This window comes from Peromyscus californicus, unplaced genomic scaffold (assembly GCF_007827085.1).
Source record: "Peromyscus californicus insignis strain IS unplaced genomic scaffold, ASM782708v3 Scaffold_22__1_contigs__length_63687245, whole genome shotgun sequence".
Taxonomy (NCBI): domain Eukaryota; kingdom Metazoa; phylum Chordata; class Mammalia; order Rodentia; family Cricetidae; genus Peromyscus; species Peromyscus californicus.
The window spans coordinates 40,156,918-40,178,089 of record NW_026294525.1 but is presented as its reverse complement, the minus strand read 5'-3'; the positions used below and the strand labels follow the sequence as shown (position 1 = coordinate 40,178,089).

The 21,172-nt window shown below is 34.9% G+C and overlaps 1 protein-coding gene across 3 annotated transcripts in view; it reads right to left on the bottom strand.

Annotated features, from left to right (window-relative positions):
• Trdn (triadin) overlaps window positions 1-21,172 on the bottom strand; it is a 394,997-nt gene that overhangs the window by 120,746 nt on the left and 253,079 nt on the right. For all 3 annotated transcript variants that reach the window (XM_052751301.1, XM_052751302.1, XM_052751303.1), the window contains 5 exons: window positions 20,965-20,982; window positions 16,873-16,899; window positions 13,372-13,398; window positions 8,704-8,751; window positions 689-733 (listed from right to left, as the gene is read on the bottom strand). In XM_052751301.1, the coding sequence (XP_052607261.1) occupies window positions 689-733; window positions 8,704-8,751; window positions 13,372-13,398; window positions 16,873-16,899; window positions 20,965-20,982 (165 nt within the window). The remainder of the gene's footprint in view (window positions 1-688; window positions 734-8,703; window positions 8,752-13,371; window positions 13,399-16,872; window positions 16,900-20,964; window positions 20,983-21,172) is intronic.

Genomic DNA, 21,172 nt, shown 5'->3' with positions numbered 1-21,172 from the left:
AAGCACAATATTGCTCTCAATGTTTAAAAGAGAGAGCTCAGAAGCATTTTTAAAGCATATGCTGGAGTGATATTGTAGTATAGCTACATTGAACCATATATATATATATATATATATATATATATATATATATATATATATATATGTTATATACATATATATTCATGACTTTAAGATGTATAATGTTAAATTTTCAGGCCTTTTGGATGAATCAACAAGCAAAGTCATTGTATAAACTATAATAGCTTTTGCTGCCATTTGCCCCAGTGTGTTAATTTAGCAAATTATTTTTAAAGTAATATAAATTATTTTTCATAAATAGGGTTAAATCATGTTTATTCTTTGATCTGTGAGGTGGTTTTGAATGAAAAACCAAGCAGAACGTGTCTACTCGTTACCTAGCTCATTTTCTCATTATCAATACCCTTCAGCATCTCTGCTGGTGTGATGAAGCAGTAGGTACAGGTTTCCTGTTCTGAATTTATACTCAAAGCTTGATACACAAAAGAAAGACAAGGCCAGATAGTCGCCTCCCATTCTCCTGTCCAGAAAAACATGCAGGGACATTGCTATGGAGCACGAGATTTAAAGGTTATTGTCTTCCACCTGTCTGAATCCAGTGTTTTCCTCCTCGTGTTGTTTTCTTTCTAAAGAAGATAATGTCAACCTGCTTCACTTTTTTTTTTACCTTGCTCCACTGTCTTGGATTTCTCTTCTTTCTTTCCGTGCACGGCTGCAAAGCAAAGATAAGGTTTAAATAAGAATTCCAGCCTGAAATGTTTATTCTGCACATAAAAGCATTTGGGAATGCATTCAATACCAAATATTGCTTCTAAACAAGCTCTTCTCTAATGCTTTTAAAATATTTCTCATCTCTCTATAATGCGATTGAAATCTGTTTTAAATCTAATCTTAAGGAATTAGAACCAAAAAAGAGAAGCAATAATCCCTTCAGTCTCCAGGCCCCACATTCTTTTCTTCCACACTCTTTTCTACTTTATTCCTTTATGCTGTGTTTTTATAAACAAGCTACAAAGAACTGCACTTGACAGTACTATGATTAATTGACTTACATTCCAGGTTATTGCTGGAGTCACAGTATCTTACAAATGCCAACCAGATGCACCTTAAAATTCAAACTTAGCATGTCTTCATCAACTCCAAGGACAGTGCTGTCACGCTTGAGAAGCATTTAAATATTAAACAAACCCATCCCACATCACAAGTAGCCAAAAGAGATAATGAAATCTTTTAAAGTGCTATATCCTCTGATTCATGGTTTATCTAAGAGTCATTGCTCTTCATTGAAGATTTGCTGTTTACCTAGTTAAACGTCAAAGGAGCAGAAAATTTTCATAGGAAATCAGTGCCTCTAGCTGAAGTAACTGATTCTAGAAAGAATCTTCAGAGAATTTGAACATCTATGAGATGAAGAAATGATGTGGAATTGAGTCATGTCATGACAACCAACTCCATGGAGAGTTGCAAATGGGGAAATGCAGCTTTAAATGAATAAGTGAGTCTGCTACTGGCTTTACTCATTTTGGAAACAGAAGTATTTCTTCACTGGGGCCTTCAGAGAGATGCTGCTTCCTGATGAGAGAACGTGCAGTGTATTGAATATTCTGCAGTATTCTTGGTCAAAGCATCTAACTGGAATTCAGTTAAACCAGAGGTCCAGCTTTCATTTTAATCAAATGCAAGGCGTAGTAAGCACATCAATCAATATTTGAAAGAAGTCAAATAAAAATATCCATTGGTCACTATCCCTGAAGAAAGGAAAAGTGGGAGGGAGTAATGGAAGGAGGGAGGTATGAGGGGTCAGTAAAAAAAGGAAGGAAGAAAACAAGGAAAATCAAAGGAAGATGTGATGGATTTTATCCTTTGATGTATTTGCTTAAAAAAAAGAACACCCTGAAGTTTTAATATTTACTTGCCAGAAATAAAATGAAGTAGATTTTTAAGGAAACAGTCTAACCCCCAAATAGAACTCTTGAATGAGGAAAAAGTTTAGTTCAAAAGCAAATTAGAATTTCCAAGTCTCACAAATCCCACTGGTAGAGACAGTTTCTGAATAGGGAGAACTTTAGGGACACATCAGTGAGGGTTGTGTTTTTATTTTCTACTCATGTTAAATTGCAGTCAGTGTTAGATTAGGACAGTTCACGGAGCATAGGAACTGGCTTTCATCTGGAAGGACAGGAGCACTATTGAACTCCTACAATGACAAATTTTAGGAACCGAATTGCTCTAAGAAATGAAGCACATGGTTAGGACTTGTGTTACAATTTGTACAGGGGGTCACGAGTCCCAGGAGATTGAGTAAGGCTCTCAAGGATACATTCCCACTTGGTCATATAAATGCTGTTTCAGTGATGGCACCCTATCTAACCTCGAGTCTTAATCTTTAAGTAATAATGCAGGTAATGCTTTGAGTGCTGTATTGAGACAAAAAACACAAAATCAAAAACAAAATTTGCTCAGTTATGGCAATTATAATGCACAGTAGGTGGAAGTAACCTCTCTCTCTCTCTCTCTCTCTCTCTCTCTCTCTTCTTTCTTTCTTTTTCCATCTCCCTTCCTTTCTTTTCTTCTTCTTTTTCACTCTGCCTTAAACAAAATCATCGCTTTTCACAGAAAATTTTCTATTAATTTTCCAATGTTATTTAAGAATAAGGAGGTAATTAATTAAAATAAGAAATAATTGAAACAAAGTTAAAATTTAGTAATATATTAATTCATTCTGAAACAATATCCTAGAAATCGGCCAAGAGAGAAAAAAAGAGGGGAAATATACAATAATATAACAAACATGAATGAAGTGAATTTTACTATAAATAAAATTAGATTTTTAAATAAAAGAATATCAAGAACAAAGAAACAGCCAAATTTGGAGAAAAAAAATGGTTCAGAGACTGAGAAATGCAGGCATTGATAGTCAGATGCTGAAAACACAAGTTTCTTAAAGGGACAAGAGTTTAAATTTATGTTTTCCTTAGACTGTTACTCAAATAAAACTTAAAAAATTTTATTTCTTTAGCTAGGCCTACTTTATATATATATATATATAATTTGGAAGGCTGAAACTTGAGTTTGAGATCAGCCTGGACTGTATATTGAAAGTCTGTTGAGTCAACTAACTAACTAACAAATAAATAAATGAATGAATAAAGGTACACATCACAGTCCTATCTCTTTGAAAAGGTTTAGTCTTTCTAGTGGCAATATCAAATTGTCTATTTAATTAGAATTTTCTTGCTACCTCATGATGATATGCTTTTAATGCACATGGTTTAGATACATAGACTTGAAGGCTTTTGTATGAGATTCTAATTTTGATTTTATTTCTTTATTCACTGGTTTCTTTAGTTTTGAGACTACAATATAGTTAAATTTCTCCCTTCCCTTTTCTTTCTTCACACCCTACCATATATCCCTAGCTACTCTTCTTCAAGTTCATAGCCTTATTTTCTCATTAATTATCATTGTATATGTATATGTATACACACACACACTATGATTATATATATATATATATATATATATAATCAATTTAGCCTGTTCAGTCCATATAATTATATGATATATGTATTTATAACATATGTGTGTATTTAGCATTGATTATTTCTCACTAGCTTATGCTCCCAGAATACTTATTTATTATTTACTATTTCAAGAACAATGATAGTGTTCAATAAGAAAGTAACAAAGGAAAAATGGAGAGAAAAAAAGCCATAAAGGACAAACAGAAGTGAGGTAACTCCTTGCACTCACATTAAATAGAATGTTAGCTTCTAAGAACTATGTTTCACAGTATGTGCAGAGGACCTTCCAGTACCATGAACGCTAGTCAGTAAGGGTTAAGACTATATGTGTACAGCAGCTTGACTTCTCCATGTTCAATGAGGTGTATAGGTTCATAAAAAAAAAAAAAACAATTACGTGCAATGTAGTGTTGTAGTAACACATAAAATGGTCCATGTATGAAGGTTATTTTAGAAAAGTATACTGAAGACTGATCATGGGAATTAGTCATTTTAGTGAAGTTGGACCTCATATTATGAATTGTTGGAGGAAAGAGAATGTTAAATAAAGTGGTTTATTCAGTGTTGTGTATTAATCATTTACTGTGGCTTTTAGTGAGTTTTAATATAAATATAAACACCCTAGGTCAGTCATTTGATCATAACAGTAGGTCAGGTAGAAGACAATGAAGATTTGAATTGTATTGACAAGAGGGTTATGAATGCAAACACATATACAGGTAATATTTAAGGAATAAAAACAGAAATACATTAAGATTATTTGAAAAAGCAGGTAGTAGAAATAAAGAGAAAACTCAAATTGTTTCCAGATTTCTAGTGAAGTAAAGAGTGGATAATGAAAAGCAAGTGGGGAGGAGAGATTAGCCAGTTTGAGTTGAGGAGGGTTGAGTCTGAAGTTGTTTAATTGAACAATTGAGAACACAAGCCTGAAATGAATAGTAAAATTCGAAATGGAGATACGATAGGAATCTTTAGAATATAGGACAGAATTGTGATCTTGGCACATCTACACATAAGTCAAGGATAGAATATGAAGCTTCAGTTAATAATGGGGTCCATGGGACACCAACAATTAAGTGTATCTACAGGAAAGATATACAAAGATTTAAAGAAGTAAAGTTCAAAGACTAGGAAGAGAAATGGTGGACTAAGTTGCCTTAGAAGTTCCTCACCAGACCCAGATAAAGTGAAAGTTCCAGTTGAGGACTTTAATTATTCAGGGATTAATGCGGTTCATTGCATTAGCAAGGGAAACACTGTCAGGATTAGCCACATGCAGCATGCCTCTTGGAGACCCAGGATTCCTCCTGAGATATACTGATGCTCACATATGTCTTGCAAAGCTTCATCACCTTGCCTTGCTCTATTGCTGAGACCAAAGATGCTCTCATAGATCCTTCTCACATTGCAAAATTTATCTGTTATTAAAGGCTTACTTCTAAAAATCACAGCAAAGCAAATCTTTTGATGTTTTCCAGGAAAGAATAAATTTTAAACTGCCATGTCACTTCATCTGAATTTATCTCCCTGTTGGACTTAGGCCCTGAGCTATAGTTTTACTGAAAACTTTTTACTGAGAGTGAAAATAGAGTAAATATTTTTCCAGTATCTTATTTGCTCACGAGTAGAATTAACTCTCATATTTTCTTTTAATTGATATATAGTATTGTATCCATAAGCTTATGTTGAATGAAAGTGAAAATAAATAGAAAGCTGTAAAATTAAAAAAAAGATGGTGTCAAATGATGATTTAATATCATGTATCTTTAAATAAAATATTAATGGAAAATAATTCATACAAGTTATCAATTAGTACATTATAGCTTACTTACTAAATTGTAGTTGAATTATTATTAACTTTGAAAATTTTATAAATTTTCACAAAACCAACAGATTTCACTCTATCATGTACAGTCCCTTGCTCAAAGTCAACTTGGAAACAAAAAACAACCACTAATTCAGTCTTCTTATTCTATTTAATTGTGAGAGATTCTAAGGTAACAAGTGCTGTGGGTGCTTTATTCATATCAGAAGAATAAGTATGCTCCATTTGAGAGAAAAGGAAATGTGCACACTAGTGAACACATGATGAGAAAAATCAGCTTTAGTGTTGTTTTGTAATTTGTCAATTATGTTAAGTCCCTCTCTGAGTTTATGATAACTTTGGAAGCAATGTGTGATTCTGTTGATCTTTCATTATGCGCCAAACCAACATGTAGAACCATATTTAAAACAATAATAGAGATACAAGATTAATTAGCAAAGAAGTTAGTTATAATATCTTATGTTTATAAGTAGATCGCATTTCTGTCATTTGACTCGAAAAATTTACCAAGCAAGCTCATTTCAACAAAAATATTGGCCATGTTATAAATTTATGACATTCTTAGTTGAGGATTCTGATGAGTTCCATAATTAATTATACAGTTTTGATCTCATATCATTATTTACTCTCTATTTACATGGTTGAATTGCAAAATCAAATGCATGTATTTATGCCTTAAATACTCAAGGTAAAAATGCCTCAATCAATCTCCCCTAAGATCCAGCTATACCACTCTTGGGCATATACCCAAGGAATGCTCAATCATACCACAAGAGCACTTGCTTAGCTATGTTCATATCAGCATTGTTTATAATAGCCAGAACCTGAAAACAACCTAGATGCCCTTCAACTGAAGAATGGATAAATAAAATGTGGTACATATACACAATGGAATACTATTCAGCAGAGAAAAACAATGACATCATGAGGTTTGCAGGCAAATAGATGGATCTAGAAAAAATCACCCTGAGTGAGGTAACCCAGACTCAGAAAGACAAACATGGTATGTACTCACTCATAGGAGGATACTAGATGTGGAACAAGGATGACTAGACTGCTACTCACATTACCAGGGAGGCTACCTGGAAAACAGGACCCCAAGAAAGACACGGGGATCGCTCAATGACAGAGAAATGGATGCGATCTACATGAACAACATGGAAGTGAATGGGGGTAATGAAGGGCAAAAATCGAGAGAAAGAGAGCTTGGGGGAGCGGGAGATCCCAGCTGGATCAAGAACAGAGAGGGAGAACAAGGAATAGGAGACCATGGTAAATGAAGACCACATGAGAATAGGAAGAAGCAAAGTGCTAGAGAGGCCCACAGAAATCCACAAAGATACCCCCACAATAGACTCCTGGCAGTGGTTGAGAGACAGCCCGAACTGACCTACTTTGGTGATGGGATGGCCAAACACCCTAATTGTCGTGCTAGAAACCCCATCCAATGACTGAGGGATCTGGATGCAGAGATCCACGGCCAGGCCCTGGGTGGAGCTCAGGGAGTCCAATTGGCGAGAAAGAGGACGGTTTATATGAGCGAGAATTGTTGAGACCAAGGTTGGATAAAGCACAGGGACAAATAGCCAAACAAATGGAAACACATGAACTATGAACCAATGGCTGAGGGGCCCCCAACTGGATCAGGCCCTCTGAATGGGTGAGACAGTTGATTGGCTTGATCTGTTTGGGAGGCATCCAGGCAGTGGGACCAGGTCCTGTGCTCATTGCATGAGTTGGCTGTTTGAAATCTGGGGCTTATGCAGGGTTGCTTGGCTCGGCCTGGGAGGAGGGGACTGGACCTGCCTGGACTGAGTCTACCAGGTTGATCTCAGTCCTTGGGGGAGGCTTTGCCCTGGAGGAGGTGGGAATGGGGGGGGGGGGCTGGGGGGAAGGGGAGAGGGGCGGGAGGGGGGAGAACAAGGGAATCCGTGGCTGATATGTAGAACTGAGTTGTATTGTAAAATAAAATAAAAAAAAAATGCCTCAATCCATGTATGAATCCAATGCCAGTAGTTTAATATTTGTTTTTTAATCATCATCACATTCTTTTCCATAATCACTAATTACCCAAAGATGATTATCTGCAATCAACTAACAGAAGAAAAGCATCTACTGTTTTTTTGGACACAGTGTTGGGGTCATTGTTAGCTACAGATTTGAATATATCTTGCCTTCACCTTCCTTAGTGCCTTCAAATTTATCAATAACCTTCCCTTATAGACAGCATATGAAACCCACATATCCATGCCCAGATTAATGACTATTTATTACTGACTATAAAACTCTTAGCCTTTTCATAATACCATGATATCCCTCACTCAGAAAAAAATGCATTTATTTACACCACACAATATTAATAAGCTACGTCAATTTCAGAATATGATACCATATAAAGCCATATTAATTTAGGCTTTTGTCACATATGGTAAAATCTTATCAATTAAACATAATATGATCACTTACATAAAATGATATAAGTATGTATATGTATATATACCAATTCAAAGATATATATCAACTAATAGTAATGTATGAAATACATTAATAGATGTGGCACGTTAGTTTATGTTTTTACATATGATGTTAGAAGGAGCATGTAAATAGGTGTCATGTATATTTTATTAGTTTTTCAATTTTCATATTTGTTTATTTTTGTACATAGATAAAGTCATTTTTATAAGAAAATGTAATGTCACTTTAGTGGAATATGTGTGTAAGGGTGCATGCATACATTTTTGGGACTGTGAATGTATAATGAAGGCTAGGCTTATTAAATATTCCTATGAGATACATTTAAAGACATTGTTAGAATTACTGATTTCTCTTAAACCTTCCCATTTTACATTTCAAATCATAAACTGCCCTATGTCAACATTTCATGGAATATATTTCTTAATCCTATATTATTTTCATACAAAATGAACATTTTTATGTGAATCTTCTTAGCCAAATTGTAATTTATTCAATAATTGATCTTTAATATATTCAGTTTAAAGTAGTGTGGTGAATCCAAATGCCCTATGGATGACTGAAATCATATTGAATTTAAGCAGTATATTTACAAAATTTTTCAAAATTTCAATTGCAGTTTGGATATAATTACAAGCACTCGTTTATAGCTCTCGAGGACCAAGCCTAACTGCAATAGAAAACTGAACATAAAACCTTGTTAGTGTAGATGCTACCAGTATCATGCAAAGTTTGTTTCTGTATCAGTGAGATGGCAGACTCAGCAGGCAATGCTCCTCTCACCACCCTACACAAACTAAGTTAGAAGCTTCAGGACTGATTAGAGTCATATCAGCCTTTTTTTTTTTCAGCTGTGTTTACCCTTTTTGGTTGAGGCAGCAGCAATCTCTTCTTTGGATCGTTCAGCTTCTGCAAATTCAGTTATTCAAAGAATAAGCAATGGATATCAGAGTTTTCAGAATAATAACATATAGTACTATAGCCAGGCAAGAACACAGACAACCAAAACATAAAATGCGTATAGTGTCTGAGGGAGAGAAAAACAAGCTGCAGAGAAGCTGAGCTATAAAACACTGTTTCTCATTTTTGCTTTCTGATAAATTAACCCTATGTAAACTCTCTTCCAAGGCATAACTCAGTGATATCTCAATTGTATTCTTAGTTAAGTAGTGTTGATAGAAAGTGGCTTATTCCACAAAAAGAGATGTTAAAGTATTCGTATAGAAATCACTTTGAGTGATATATGAATGTAAGGAAAGAATATGTAAAGCCCTTTGTTCACTAATTATGTAGATGGTGAAGAATATTTGAGCGGGAAAGCTGATAGTGTAAGCACTGTTAAATATTAGTGATGACTTAATAGATATTCAACTCAGTTGTTGATTCAAGAAATGAGAACTATTTCAAAGACAAAAATTTTGCTATGGTGGAGTTATCTGAACATCTGGTAAGGAAAATGAGGAAGGTGAAATAAAGATATAATATGGAATGCTATTCCTAGAATAAGGTATTCCATTTTAAAGCAAAAATAGACAAAACTTTCTACAATTTGCAGGGTTGGGGAGGGAAATAACGATGTGATAATAAATCTTTGTAATGCTTCCCTTCTCATTTTACAAACTTAACATTATTTGAAGTAGTTCATTATTATAATATTTTTATACTTTTAGTCTTATTAACATTTGTATATTACTACCACTTGTTACAGTGTCTAGTGGCAAAGATCTTAATTTTGCTATTATAAAATACATTGATCTTAAATTTATGGTTTAGCTTTTTCATATAGAGTTTTAAAAGTCTTCCTGTGTTTCAAGAAAATGCCTAAATATTTTCCCATATGCACATGTAGCTTTAATTAACTTTTCTCATCTAGCTTATGGCACTCCCTCTAAAAGCCAAAGGCCACCTAACAGAAACCTAATGCCAGACATAAGAAGCCCTCTTTTGAATGGTTGGCCAGGGCTGTCTAAGATATTCCCAAAGTGTACAGCCTATTGCTCTTGTCATTGGCTACCACAAGGAGGTGGAAGGCAAATCCCTATTGCTGAAGAAAATATGCACTTCAGAAACAGGATCTAGAGGCCCTTGAGCTAGAACTGACCTGAATGCCCTATCATTGAAGTCTAGTTCCTATACCATACAAGCTTCCAAATAAGAGAAGTAAGTAATCAACAGTCCTACCCATCTATGATATCTACTAATCACATAAATGACTAGCATGGCATGACATCCTTTCAGGTGCAGTAGTAGCACACGTACTTTGGTGGTAATCAATGGATTAATTGGACTTAACTGGACTTAATACCCACTCAACAAAAGGGATACCATGCCTGGTACTGGAAACCCAGATAACTATTTTATGGAATCATGATTCCTGCAGGAGAATCTACAAACACTAATTTACTAAACCAGAATAAGATTATATTCCTTATTTTTTTTCAGAAATAGTTCAATGGTATTCAAATACATGATTAAATATCTTGGTGTGAATGCCTCCAAATACCCTTTCAATGATAAATACCTAAATTCAGAATTCTCTTAATCTTCAGTTCTGCATATTGGTTGTTCCAAGATAATTCTGGGGTGTGCATTAGTAGAAGATTGCTCTTTGCTCCACATATCAGGATACTGAAGTGAAATTAGATTCATCAACCTCTGCTTGTTGGGGGAACGTATAACAATATGTTCAGTGGTAAAATCAGAGGATGAAAAATGATTGGTTGTTCATATTTCAAATAAATTTATGTAGACAAATTTTTAGTTTTGTCTAGTCTAAGGTCAATTTCTTGTTCATAACTCAATTGAACAGAGGATAGTTTCAGATAATGTGAACTATGTGATCTAAGCCTTTGAATTACTCAATGTGGGAAGAATTAAATCTAGCAATGTTTCCAAAGACCTTCAAAGCACTGATGCTTTGTGTGACCATTCACAGTAAAACAGAGATGATGCAGTCACATTTTTAGTAACTAATGTGAACATAATGTCTTTTTGAAGATTTACCATGAATGGTATCACATATGTTACATAATCAGTACTCTCAAATCCCACCTGTTAACTAATTATATTGTCAATCTCAGAACTATTATATCCAATATTCAAGGTGGTATATACATTCAAGTAACTACGTGGATGAAGAAATGGGCATTTGGAGACATTTTTGACTTTCACCTGAATGGAGAAAAGAAACAATATCAACTTTCAGAAATTCTAAATATAGGTCTGAAATTTTTGCATCTCCAATACACTCTTCATCACCCTCACCTCATGACATTGTAGGTGCATTAAGATCACTTTGTTAGCAGTGCGTCATTGAAACTTGGAGAGTTTCTGTTTGTTTTCAAGATCATAGTACTCATGAAAACCTCCATTTCATACTGATAAGTGTTTCTCCTACAGTGATATTACTTATTCTTCAGGAGCTGGGTAGATGGTTCCTCCCTAAAACTTAATCTATTTTCCAGCTCCGAATCCAGTGTTAATGAAAAATAATTTTCCATTAGTTTTGCTTCTGTCAATCTCACCTTTCCTTTTAAACACAATGCCATCATATTGAATCACAAACATACCTGATTTGTGTTAATTTTCCTATATATCTAACAGTCTTACATACTCTTACAATTTAAAATAACGTACCACAGATACTCCAGCACTACCTACAAACTGCACAAGACAATACTGGCAAGTTAAAGACTTTTTTAAAGTATCCATAATTTATGTATCTTTCTCCTTAATATTAACATTATAGTTCTTGGTTGTCTATAGTAAATGTGTAAAATCTGTTGTTTTATGATTTCAATACCAAAAAGGCCAACTCCTATATAAATGTCTGATCATAATTTTATTAGATAATTTAAGTAATCAAGGGCTTACGAATCATTTTAAGTTAATTTTGTAGTGAAGAATAATATTCATGTCAAGCCCAATGGTCTCAGTCTCCTAAAGGGTTGGATACTCTTTTGAAACTTTCTATTGGGTTTACATGATTTGGCAAACTAGTTTACTAGTTTACCGCAAAAGATGCTTAGGTCTTTAAAATGTGATTGGACAGTACTGCACAGATGGACATAATTCCAGGTTTTATTCTTGTAGATGAATATTTTTAACTGTATATCACATTTCCTAGTGAGAAATGGTAATTTTCTGAGCAATTTTCAATCTAAAGTTTTCTATGAGTGATGCGAAATTATCGGTTTCACTTTGCACATTTTCTTGATTATGCATTCCCGTGGCTTAGCATACTGAACGGTCTATAATTCAAAGTTCCAGTTAGCCTTACATTCAACTTCAAACTCACTGTTTTGAATGAACATATAAACAGAATCATAGGTCATGGAAAACTTTTTTTATTTTTTTAAGATTGTGTGTGTGTGTGTGTGTGTGTGTGTGTGTGTGTGTGTGTGTGTGTGTCTTCATGGTTTGGGATGCTTAATGATGGCAGGAGAAGACACCGGATGCCCTGAAACTAGAGTTACAGGCAACCATGAACCAACATGGGTGTTGGGAACTGATCTCAAGAACTCAAATCTGGAAGAGCAGCAAGTGATCTTAGCTGCTGAGTCATCTCTCTAACCCTAAACTACTCTCTTTTTAACGTCTCTAATATTTGAATGTCTTTGTGAACAATTGAAATTGCAATGTCCTATTTTTTTTAAATTACATCAAGTTATGTAATCTGTTTCAACTATTCTGTGATATATTTGTCAATGATATACTGTTTCAAAAACCAAAACATTAAATAAAACATAGGACTCCTTTGTTTATCAGCACTAGGTTTAATATGAATGCACCTTTAACTCAAAACAAAAACATATATGCATTCTACAGTATATGTGCATATATTTTGCCATTAATTTTCTATATAAAGCATAAGGAAGTTAGTATTTTTTCTAAAAGCAAATGTCTGATATTTATTTATAACAGTACTGAAATAACTGTATTTCATCAAATTAAAAAAATAATAAGCAACAAATCAGCATTTCTCCCTAAGAATGTTATAAGATCTGCCACTGATGCATCTGTCATGAGAAGTTATCAGAAAATTTTCCTAATCTGAGGATATAAACACTAAGAAAAATGAACCTCTACAAAGGAAATTTTAATAAAACTTTAGGAAGGCTGTATTCCATTGAAAATTCAACTTTCATGATAGACAAATTACTTTGCTTAGTAGCTTGATCAAGTAACTAATCACTGGGATCCTTAAATAATTAATTAGAAAATGCTTAAGAAAATGTAACTGTTGCTAATTCTATGGGATGCAGAAAACATATGTGACTGAATACAGAAATTATGATCTAAATAACTGAAAATTCACAAAGTAATTCTTCCTGGACAAATTTTCACAAAAACAAACACCTTAAAAAGCGAAATGAGTTATCTTGCATATTAGTTCACCATAAAAATTATTCATATAGAAACATGGACAAGTGGGACTCACAAAGTCAGTATTAACAAGGTCGACAGAAGAAAATACAAGTGCGTAAGCTGCTAAAATATGCTCCTCTTATCAATATTTGTTCAACGTACTTATTTTCCCGTGTTTTTCACTTGGAGCTGTAATGACAAGAGAAAATCAATGCTTCAATAATTAGCGGTCTACTTTTATTGAAAATAACTGAGGTTTAGTCATTTGGAAGATTGCAAGTATAGCATTGGAAACTGAGGAAAATAGATCTGAAGAGAAAACGTAGCTTTGCAATTTTTTTTTTCTTTTGCTCCACTCTAAAGTGAATTTCAAAGCCCAAAAATTTGGGAGGCAATACCAGGTAAGATCACGCATTCTTCAGCACTTATTCATATTCTTGTGACTCCACTTTCAAAAATTATCAAAGGGCCTGATTGCTTCCATGTTTAGGCAAATGTATTTTCCCAAGTCTGTAAGATTTCCCCCCAAAGCATAATTTTTTTAAACAAATTATCCAGTAATTCCACTTTATTTATTTATTTATTTATTTATTTATTTATTTATTTATTTATTTATTTATTTAATTTATTTATTATTTATTTATTCATTTATTCATTCATTTATTTATTTATTTATTTATTTATTTATTTATTTATTTATTTATTTAATCTTCCCTCCTCTCCTCCCATTCCTTCCCCCCCTTCTACTCATCTCCCTCTCTCAATTCACTCCTCCATTCTTTCTGTTTAGAAAGCAGTAGGCTTCACATGTGTATCAACAAAGCATGGCATACAAAGTTGCAGTAAGACTAAGCACCTCCCTTGTATTAAGGCTAGGAAAGGCAATCAAGTATGAGGGATAGGTTCCCAACATTAGGGACAGCCTCTGCTCCCATTGTTAGGAGTCCCACAAGTAGACCAAGCTATACAACTCTTCCATATATGTAGAAGGCCTAGGTTGGTCCCATGCAGACTCCCTGGTTGTTGGTTCAGATTCTGTGAGCCAGGTTTGTTGTTTCTATGGGTTTTCTTGTATATCCTTATCCCCTCTGGCTCCTACAATTCTTCCTCCCTCTCTTCAGCAGGATTCCCCAAGCTTGGGCTAATGTTTGGCTTTGGGGTCTCTGTATTTATTTCCATCAGTTAATGGATGAAGGCTCTCTGATAGAGTCCTCACCAATCTGATAACAGGAGAGGGCTAGTTCAGGCTATATATCCACTGTTGTTAGGAGTCTTAGCTGGGGTCATCTTTGTAGATTCATTAGGCATCTCCCACTTTCTTAAAAAAAAATATGTCTAAGTAGCCAGGCATGGTGGTGCACGACTTTAATCCCAGGACTTGGGAGGCAAAAGCAGGAGCATCTCTGTGAGTCTGAGGCCGGCCTCGTATACATAGTGAAATCCAGGACAGACAGACTTATATAGAAAGAACTTGTCTCTAAAATCAAAGCAAAACAAAATGAAAATGCCTGAGTATTAGTAAGTTGCTGCACTGTATTCACACTTTGAGATGTACATACACTGATTACAAACAATTAGACTATTGTAGTTAGTGATAATACATGGCAGTAAAACTGATCCATCAAAATTGATCATATCAATACTTGTGAATACTTCTGTATGTCTTCCATAACTTATACTCTATTGTAGCTTTCCACATATGTACATAAATATGAGTGTTGTTATCTTGCTGTGGAAACATACTCCTGAATAAATAGGCCCCACTCTATAACGTAGATAAAACATCCCTTTTCTGAGTTGTAGTAGCTTGACTGTTAATGTGAAATAATGAAATATGTTATTATTTTATCTCTTAAATTATGTGATTGAAAATTACTCAGTCTTTATACTTTATAACCAATTATTATTCTATTTCATGTTCTTCTCTTCAACTAATAAACTCTTGTCAAGTGCCCATTGTGTATCTGGAATCAAAACAGGCATTTTTGAGAATAAAGAGCTAAATGCCCTCTGTATTCTCTAACTTCTGATGATTTAAAGCCCCCAAAAGAAAAGGGAATTATACCAGCATATTAAAATCTATGATAACAGAAAGAAAATAATGCTATTGAAGTACTGAAAAGATGTCTAAGCAGATTTTGTTCATACAAGAGGTATGACAAAGTTGGTCAAAAAATGAGAAATGTAGGTTCAAATAGCTATTGCAAAGAGTTATCAATATACTCTACATTAGCTGTATTCACTTGGCTACTGACATAATAGTAAATGAATGTTGTTTCATTTTAAATACAATTTAATGTGTTAGGAGCAGCTGAGAGACAATAATTGAGGTGATGTTTGACTGCACACATGCACACCCCCTGCACATAAACATGTCTTCACAACTACACTCTCCATAGGTTACAGCCTGCACAAACATGTACATTCATATCTTGTACACACACACACACACACACACACACACACACACACACACACACACACACGGGGGGGGGGGAGAAAGAGGGAGAGAGGGAGGGAGACAGAGAGAGAGAGAGAGAGAGAGAGAGAGAGAGAGAGAGAGAGAGAGAAGGATTGTGCAAAAGCCTCAGTTATGTTATTTGAATAGTGTTCACAAAGACAAAGCTATATGTAGTGTTTAAGGCAAGATCAAATAAAAGTATTTCAGAAACGTCTTGCCAGAACTGGTTAAATTTTAGAACAATTTAAGGAAATGATTTTGTGTGCACATTAACTGTACTTTTAGTCTCAGTTGTTTTATTTGTCTGGTTGATTGGTTTTAATTTCAATTTTCAAATCTTAGAATGTTGCTCTATTGAGAGAAACACCCCAGAGAAGCCAAAAAATGTTAAGTAACATTATGAATAGGGAGAGAGTATTTTCTGGAGTTGAAAATTGTGTGTTTCAAAAGTAAAATAATGTGAGGCACATTCACAGAAACGTTTTATTTTTATTTTATCTTGTTTGCTTTAATCAAAACTATATCTATAAAATAGTGCTTGTGATGGACATCGCGGATCATCAGCTTCCCAGACTCTCTAGAACCAGTGAAGAGATGAGGCTCTGGGCATGTGTGAGAGATTATCTAAACCAGATGAGTTGAAGAGGGAAAACCCACGCTAGCTGTGGGCATGAGTGAGCTGTGGTCCTGGGCTGAACAAAGGAGAAAGCAAGCGAGACTCAGCAGTCATTACTCTTTCCATATGATCCATATGATGCAACGTACTGCATTGAGCTCCTTTGTGTCCATGGACTCTAGCCTTGAACTGTGAGATAAATAAATAAATCCTCCCCCATAAATTGCTCTTGTCTGGGTGTCTTTCCAGCAATACTGATTCTCAGACATTGTCTAAATGTGTGCAAGGGGATCTTACCAAGATGTATTCTGACTTAGTCGATCTGAGGTGAGGCCAGACTCTGGTACTGCCAACCTTTCAGAGGATCTGATACTGCTACCTCATAGACACATGTTGAGCAACAAGGGAACAGCATAGGATTCACTTTCCCTCCTCTCAAACTGTATTGATATTGATTCTGTCAAGAGCTTAGAAAACAGACAGTGAGATGGACAGATTTCCTGCCTCCACCTGGCATTGCCTTTACAGCCCTGTCTCAGGCTTTGCCTTCCGGTAAAATGAATCGAGCCACACCAATCTCACTCACCCGGATGTTCCTTTTTTGGTGACTTTGCTGTGTGAAACAAGAAAAGAATGGGGAAAATCAGGAATCTGTGATAATCCATTAAAATTCAGTATTCAAGTACCAATGAAATAATTTTTAAAAAATAGGAAAAATTAAAATAATTACCTGGTTCTATGGGCTTTTCTTTCTTTTCCTGTTCTAAAACATACTATCATTGCTAATATTATTATACTTTAAAGTGTTCTAAATAAGATTTTTAATGTAAACAAACATGCATTGCTGATGCTAGACCACAGAACCTTACAAATGTCACAAAAGGATTGCTATCTCGCCCTCAGGATAGCACTTTCTCCCTTGTTCATTGAGCATGTTCTCCTAGCACAGCAATGAAATATTCTGAGTATTAAAGATTTTTTTTCTGAAGTAGAAATGAGAAAAAAAAAATACAGATTCCTTAAGGATGGAAAACATTAAGCTTGCTCTTATTATATAATGACATGAATTAAAGCTTGGATACAAAGTAAGGGCCAAGTCATAATTATTACGGTTGATTTAAAATAAGTTACAGAAAGTTGAGTCTGGGTGCATCTTATATGCCCTTCCTCTGCCACGTATTTTCTTAGACATGTATTTGTGACATTAAGGACTTTGATGAGAAGATTGAAGCACTAAGATAAAGTAAGAGGGCTGATGGGAGCAAACACACTTGTCTGTTTGCTGGACACCTGCTATACTAGCATTCTCTTTGTGCGGCACTTCCTTCAGACCCCCTTACCCACACTGTATGAGGAACAGACGTGCTTCTACCTTTAAGGTAGCACTGACCTGTTAATGAGGACTATTTTTTCTGGGAAGCGCAGGCAATAATCTGACAGGAAATGCTATTGTTTATGTTCCTATTCTTATTTTGACTTGACAACTTGTCAGTTTAATGAAAAGAAGATCCTCGATTGATGATAACATATAGGCCAAGTGAAGGAGAGCAAGACAGAGATTCCTCAACATTTTATCTAATGAATACAATCCAAAGATAGGGATATGTTTACACTCAAATAATTCAATAAGCCAAATTTTAGGACAAAACTGTGTCACAGAATATTCTCTGGCCAATGCATCAAAGGATCCATGTGCAATTTCTTTTTCAGCAAGCCAGTACTGATGTACATGGTCTAGGCAACTTATTCTACTCTGGCATGGTTGCTAGCAGTAAATAAAACAAATAGTTTGATCAAGTGTTGAAAGCAAAAATAAAGTGTGGCTTAGCTAGAACTAAACCTACTGAATACATTCCTAAAAGTCCAAATGACAACTAACTGGGCATGATGTTTATTTTTACTTTCTTTCAACATATGTTCATTTTAATTTTATGTACTCGAGTGCTTTGTCAATATGTGTGAATGCATACTGTGTGTGTCATGTGCCAAAAGGGACATCAGATCCTCTGGAACTGGAGGTTTAGGTAGTTGAAAGTCACCGTGTGGGTGGTGGGAACCAAACCTTGGTCCTCTGAAAAAGCAGCAAGTGTTCTTAATCAATAAGCCATCTGTCCAGCTCCTGGGCATATTGTTTAACTAGCAGCTGAATAATTAATTGAAATATTTAAAGATATTTATATTTATAAAGTGATAACAGCGAAACAATTACTGGAAGTCATTTTCTGCATTTGTTAAAATCAAACACTGGCTATGTATGATATCCAAAGACAAAATAAAAACTCTCCCTTCTTACATATACAAACATACATACATACACACATACAGATAAGTACTTGTCTCGACTTTTAATGCTACATAAGAAAACACATTCATAAGTGTGTATTATATGGTGTATTTCAGGATGTAATTATCTAACCACCTTAAAATATAAATCAGTTTACCTCTAAGTTCTAAAGGGACTGACAAACCCTGACTCTGATTGACTGTGGTGGTACATTGTGTACCCCAATAAAGTTTGCCTGAAGATCAGAGGACAGAGCCAGCCACTAGATTAGACATAGGCCAGGCAGTGGTGGCACACACCTTTAATCCCAGTACTGAGAAGCACACACGCCTTTAATCCCAGGAAGTGACATCAGGACGGAGAAAGGTATGTAAGGCATGAGGAATCAGGAACTAAAACAGTTCAGCTGAGACCCTTTCAGGTGAGGACTCAGAGGCTTTCAGTCTGAGGATTTATGGAGTTGATGAGTTAATAGGTTGTGGCTGTGGCTTGCTCTGCTTCTCTGATCTTTCAGCTTTCATCCCAATTTCTGGCACTGTGGTTTTTTTTTTTTAAATTAAAAGACCATCTAAGATTCAAACAACAGTTGACTCTTTGGGATATTTGAATTTTAGTTTTATTATGCATTTTTACACTAAAAATATCAAGACTATAGGATTTTATAAAATGTTAATATACTCCTTGTCCTGTTTTTCTCATCATAGTTTAATTTTAGCCTATAAGGAGAAAAATCTTTTAAGTTATGATAACTAGATTAATTTGAAACTGAATATGAGATTAAAGTGTATGGTTGAGTACAGCTAACTTAAATATAAAAATTCAGATCAAGCAAATTAAAAGACTCAATAATATTAATAAAGAGAAAGTCTACTCCACAAAGCAGAGACAGCAGGTTAATTTGAATGTGATTAATAGTTGTTTTTAAGGACATAATTTCTTCTCCAACTACTACCCAAGTCACAATCTACAGTCCTTCTCATGAGTTGGGTTGTAAGTGAACATCTGAGAAGGAATGTTTATTCACTAAATACATCAGTGCCCTGAAGATTGCCAAGGAGATGCAGTATGTCTGCAGAAACTTTTAAATCACATAAAGGCCATGTATAAATAAATAGATCAAAATAATATATATGTATATATTTGGACTTTTCAAAAGTATGTTGAATGATTTATTATGAATGATACTTAAGAGCTGGATCCCTAACAATTTTATTCCAATGACTTAATAATTTTTGTAGGGAGATGGAATATGAACATGCCAAAAATATTTGTAGATTACAAGAAGAAAGATAATAAGGAATACCTGGAAAACAACAGCTACTGAGTGTTTTCTAAGAATGAGCACTGACTAGATGACAATATTAAATATATCATATATATGTGTATATAATTTAGTAGCATTTTCAAATTTCAGATTGCTTCCATGTTCATGCAGGTGCAATGGTTTATGGTGTGTTTTCTGCATCCTTGGGCCAGATTTCATGGCAGCTGTATCCACTCATCAATCTAGGCCTGAAGGAACATATACTTCTCTACAGATATATCCCCCGCCCCCGCCCGGTTGGTTTGTAGCATAATTTCATGTTTCTTTCCACAGGACGTTTAGAGCAGTTTTTATGACAGAAGGTTTCAGTCTCCTAACTTTGGGTACAACCAAAACATGCACCATTTTTTTAAGTTGATGTATATTTTAAAGCAGAAATGCCAATGGAATTGTATCTCTACATTCCTAGAAGTGTGTTCATTTTAATGGCTGAGTCATGTTAAATTTCCCCTTAGTTTATAATTGTTAAGCATATCTTACTTTTGCAAAACACAAACCTAGAGGCATATCACTTTACTGAACTGCTGGCAAGCGATCTCAACAGTGTGTTGAATAATTCTGGATGAACCTTAAGAAATGGATCCCTAGCAATTTTATTACAAAGATCTTATAATGTTTGCAGATAGATGGAATGTGAGCATGCCAAGGTATTTGTAGATTACCAGAGGATAATAGGGAAGAGTCTTGAAAATGACACCCACTGAGTGTTTTCTAAGAATGGAAGGGGAACTAGATGACAACACTAAACTTACACAAATATATTAATTATATCGTGGGCATCACCGGAATGCACTTATAGTAGAAAATTACAGGTTCATTAGCTATCTACATGAGTGAGAATGCTTGCTATAGTTTCCGTGCTACTCTGACCTCCAGTTTACATATACTCAAGTGTGCCAAAAAAACAGGAAATAATATAAAACCCTAAAATAAACAAATCAAAATAAAAATAGATGCACATGCACTAAACACAGAAATCTGAAATATGAATACACCGGCGCCAGCAGGCTGGTTATATAGCAGCAGCGGCAGCACGTTTGCGCAAACAGACTTTGCATGCATTTCCTTACTTTTCCCCTTGGGTTGTTCTGTTGAAAGGAAAAGAAGCAGAGGACCATGGCTCTTAAGATTTTGAGATACATTTACCACAAAAACAATGGCTAGAGTGCAGTTTCCCCAACCTTCCTCCCGTTACTTTTCCTTTTGAATTTCACAGTGAGTTTTGCTTTCAGATATCACTAATTACCCCAGGTAGGTCCATAACTTAATTGACAGAAA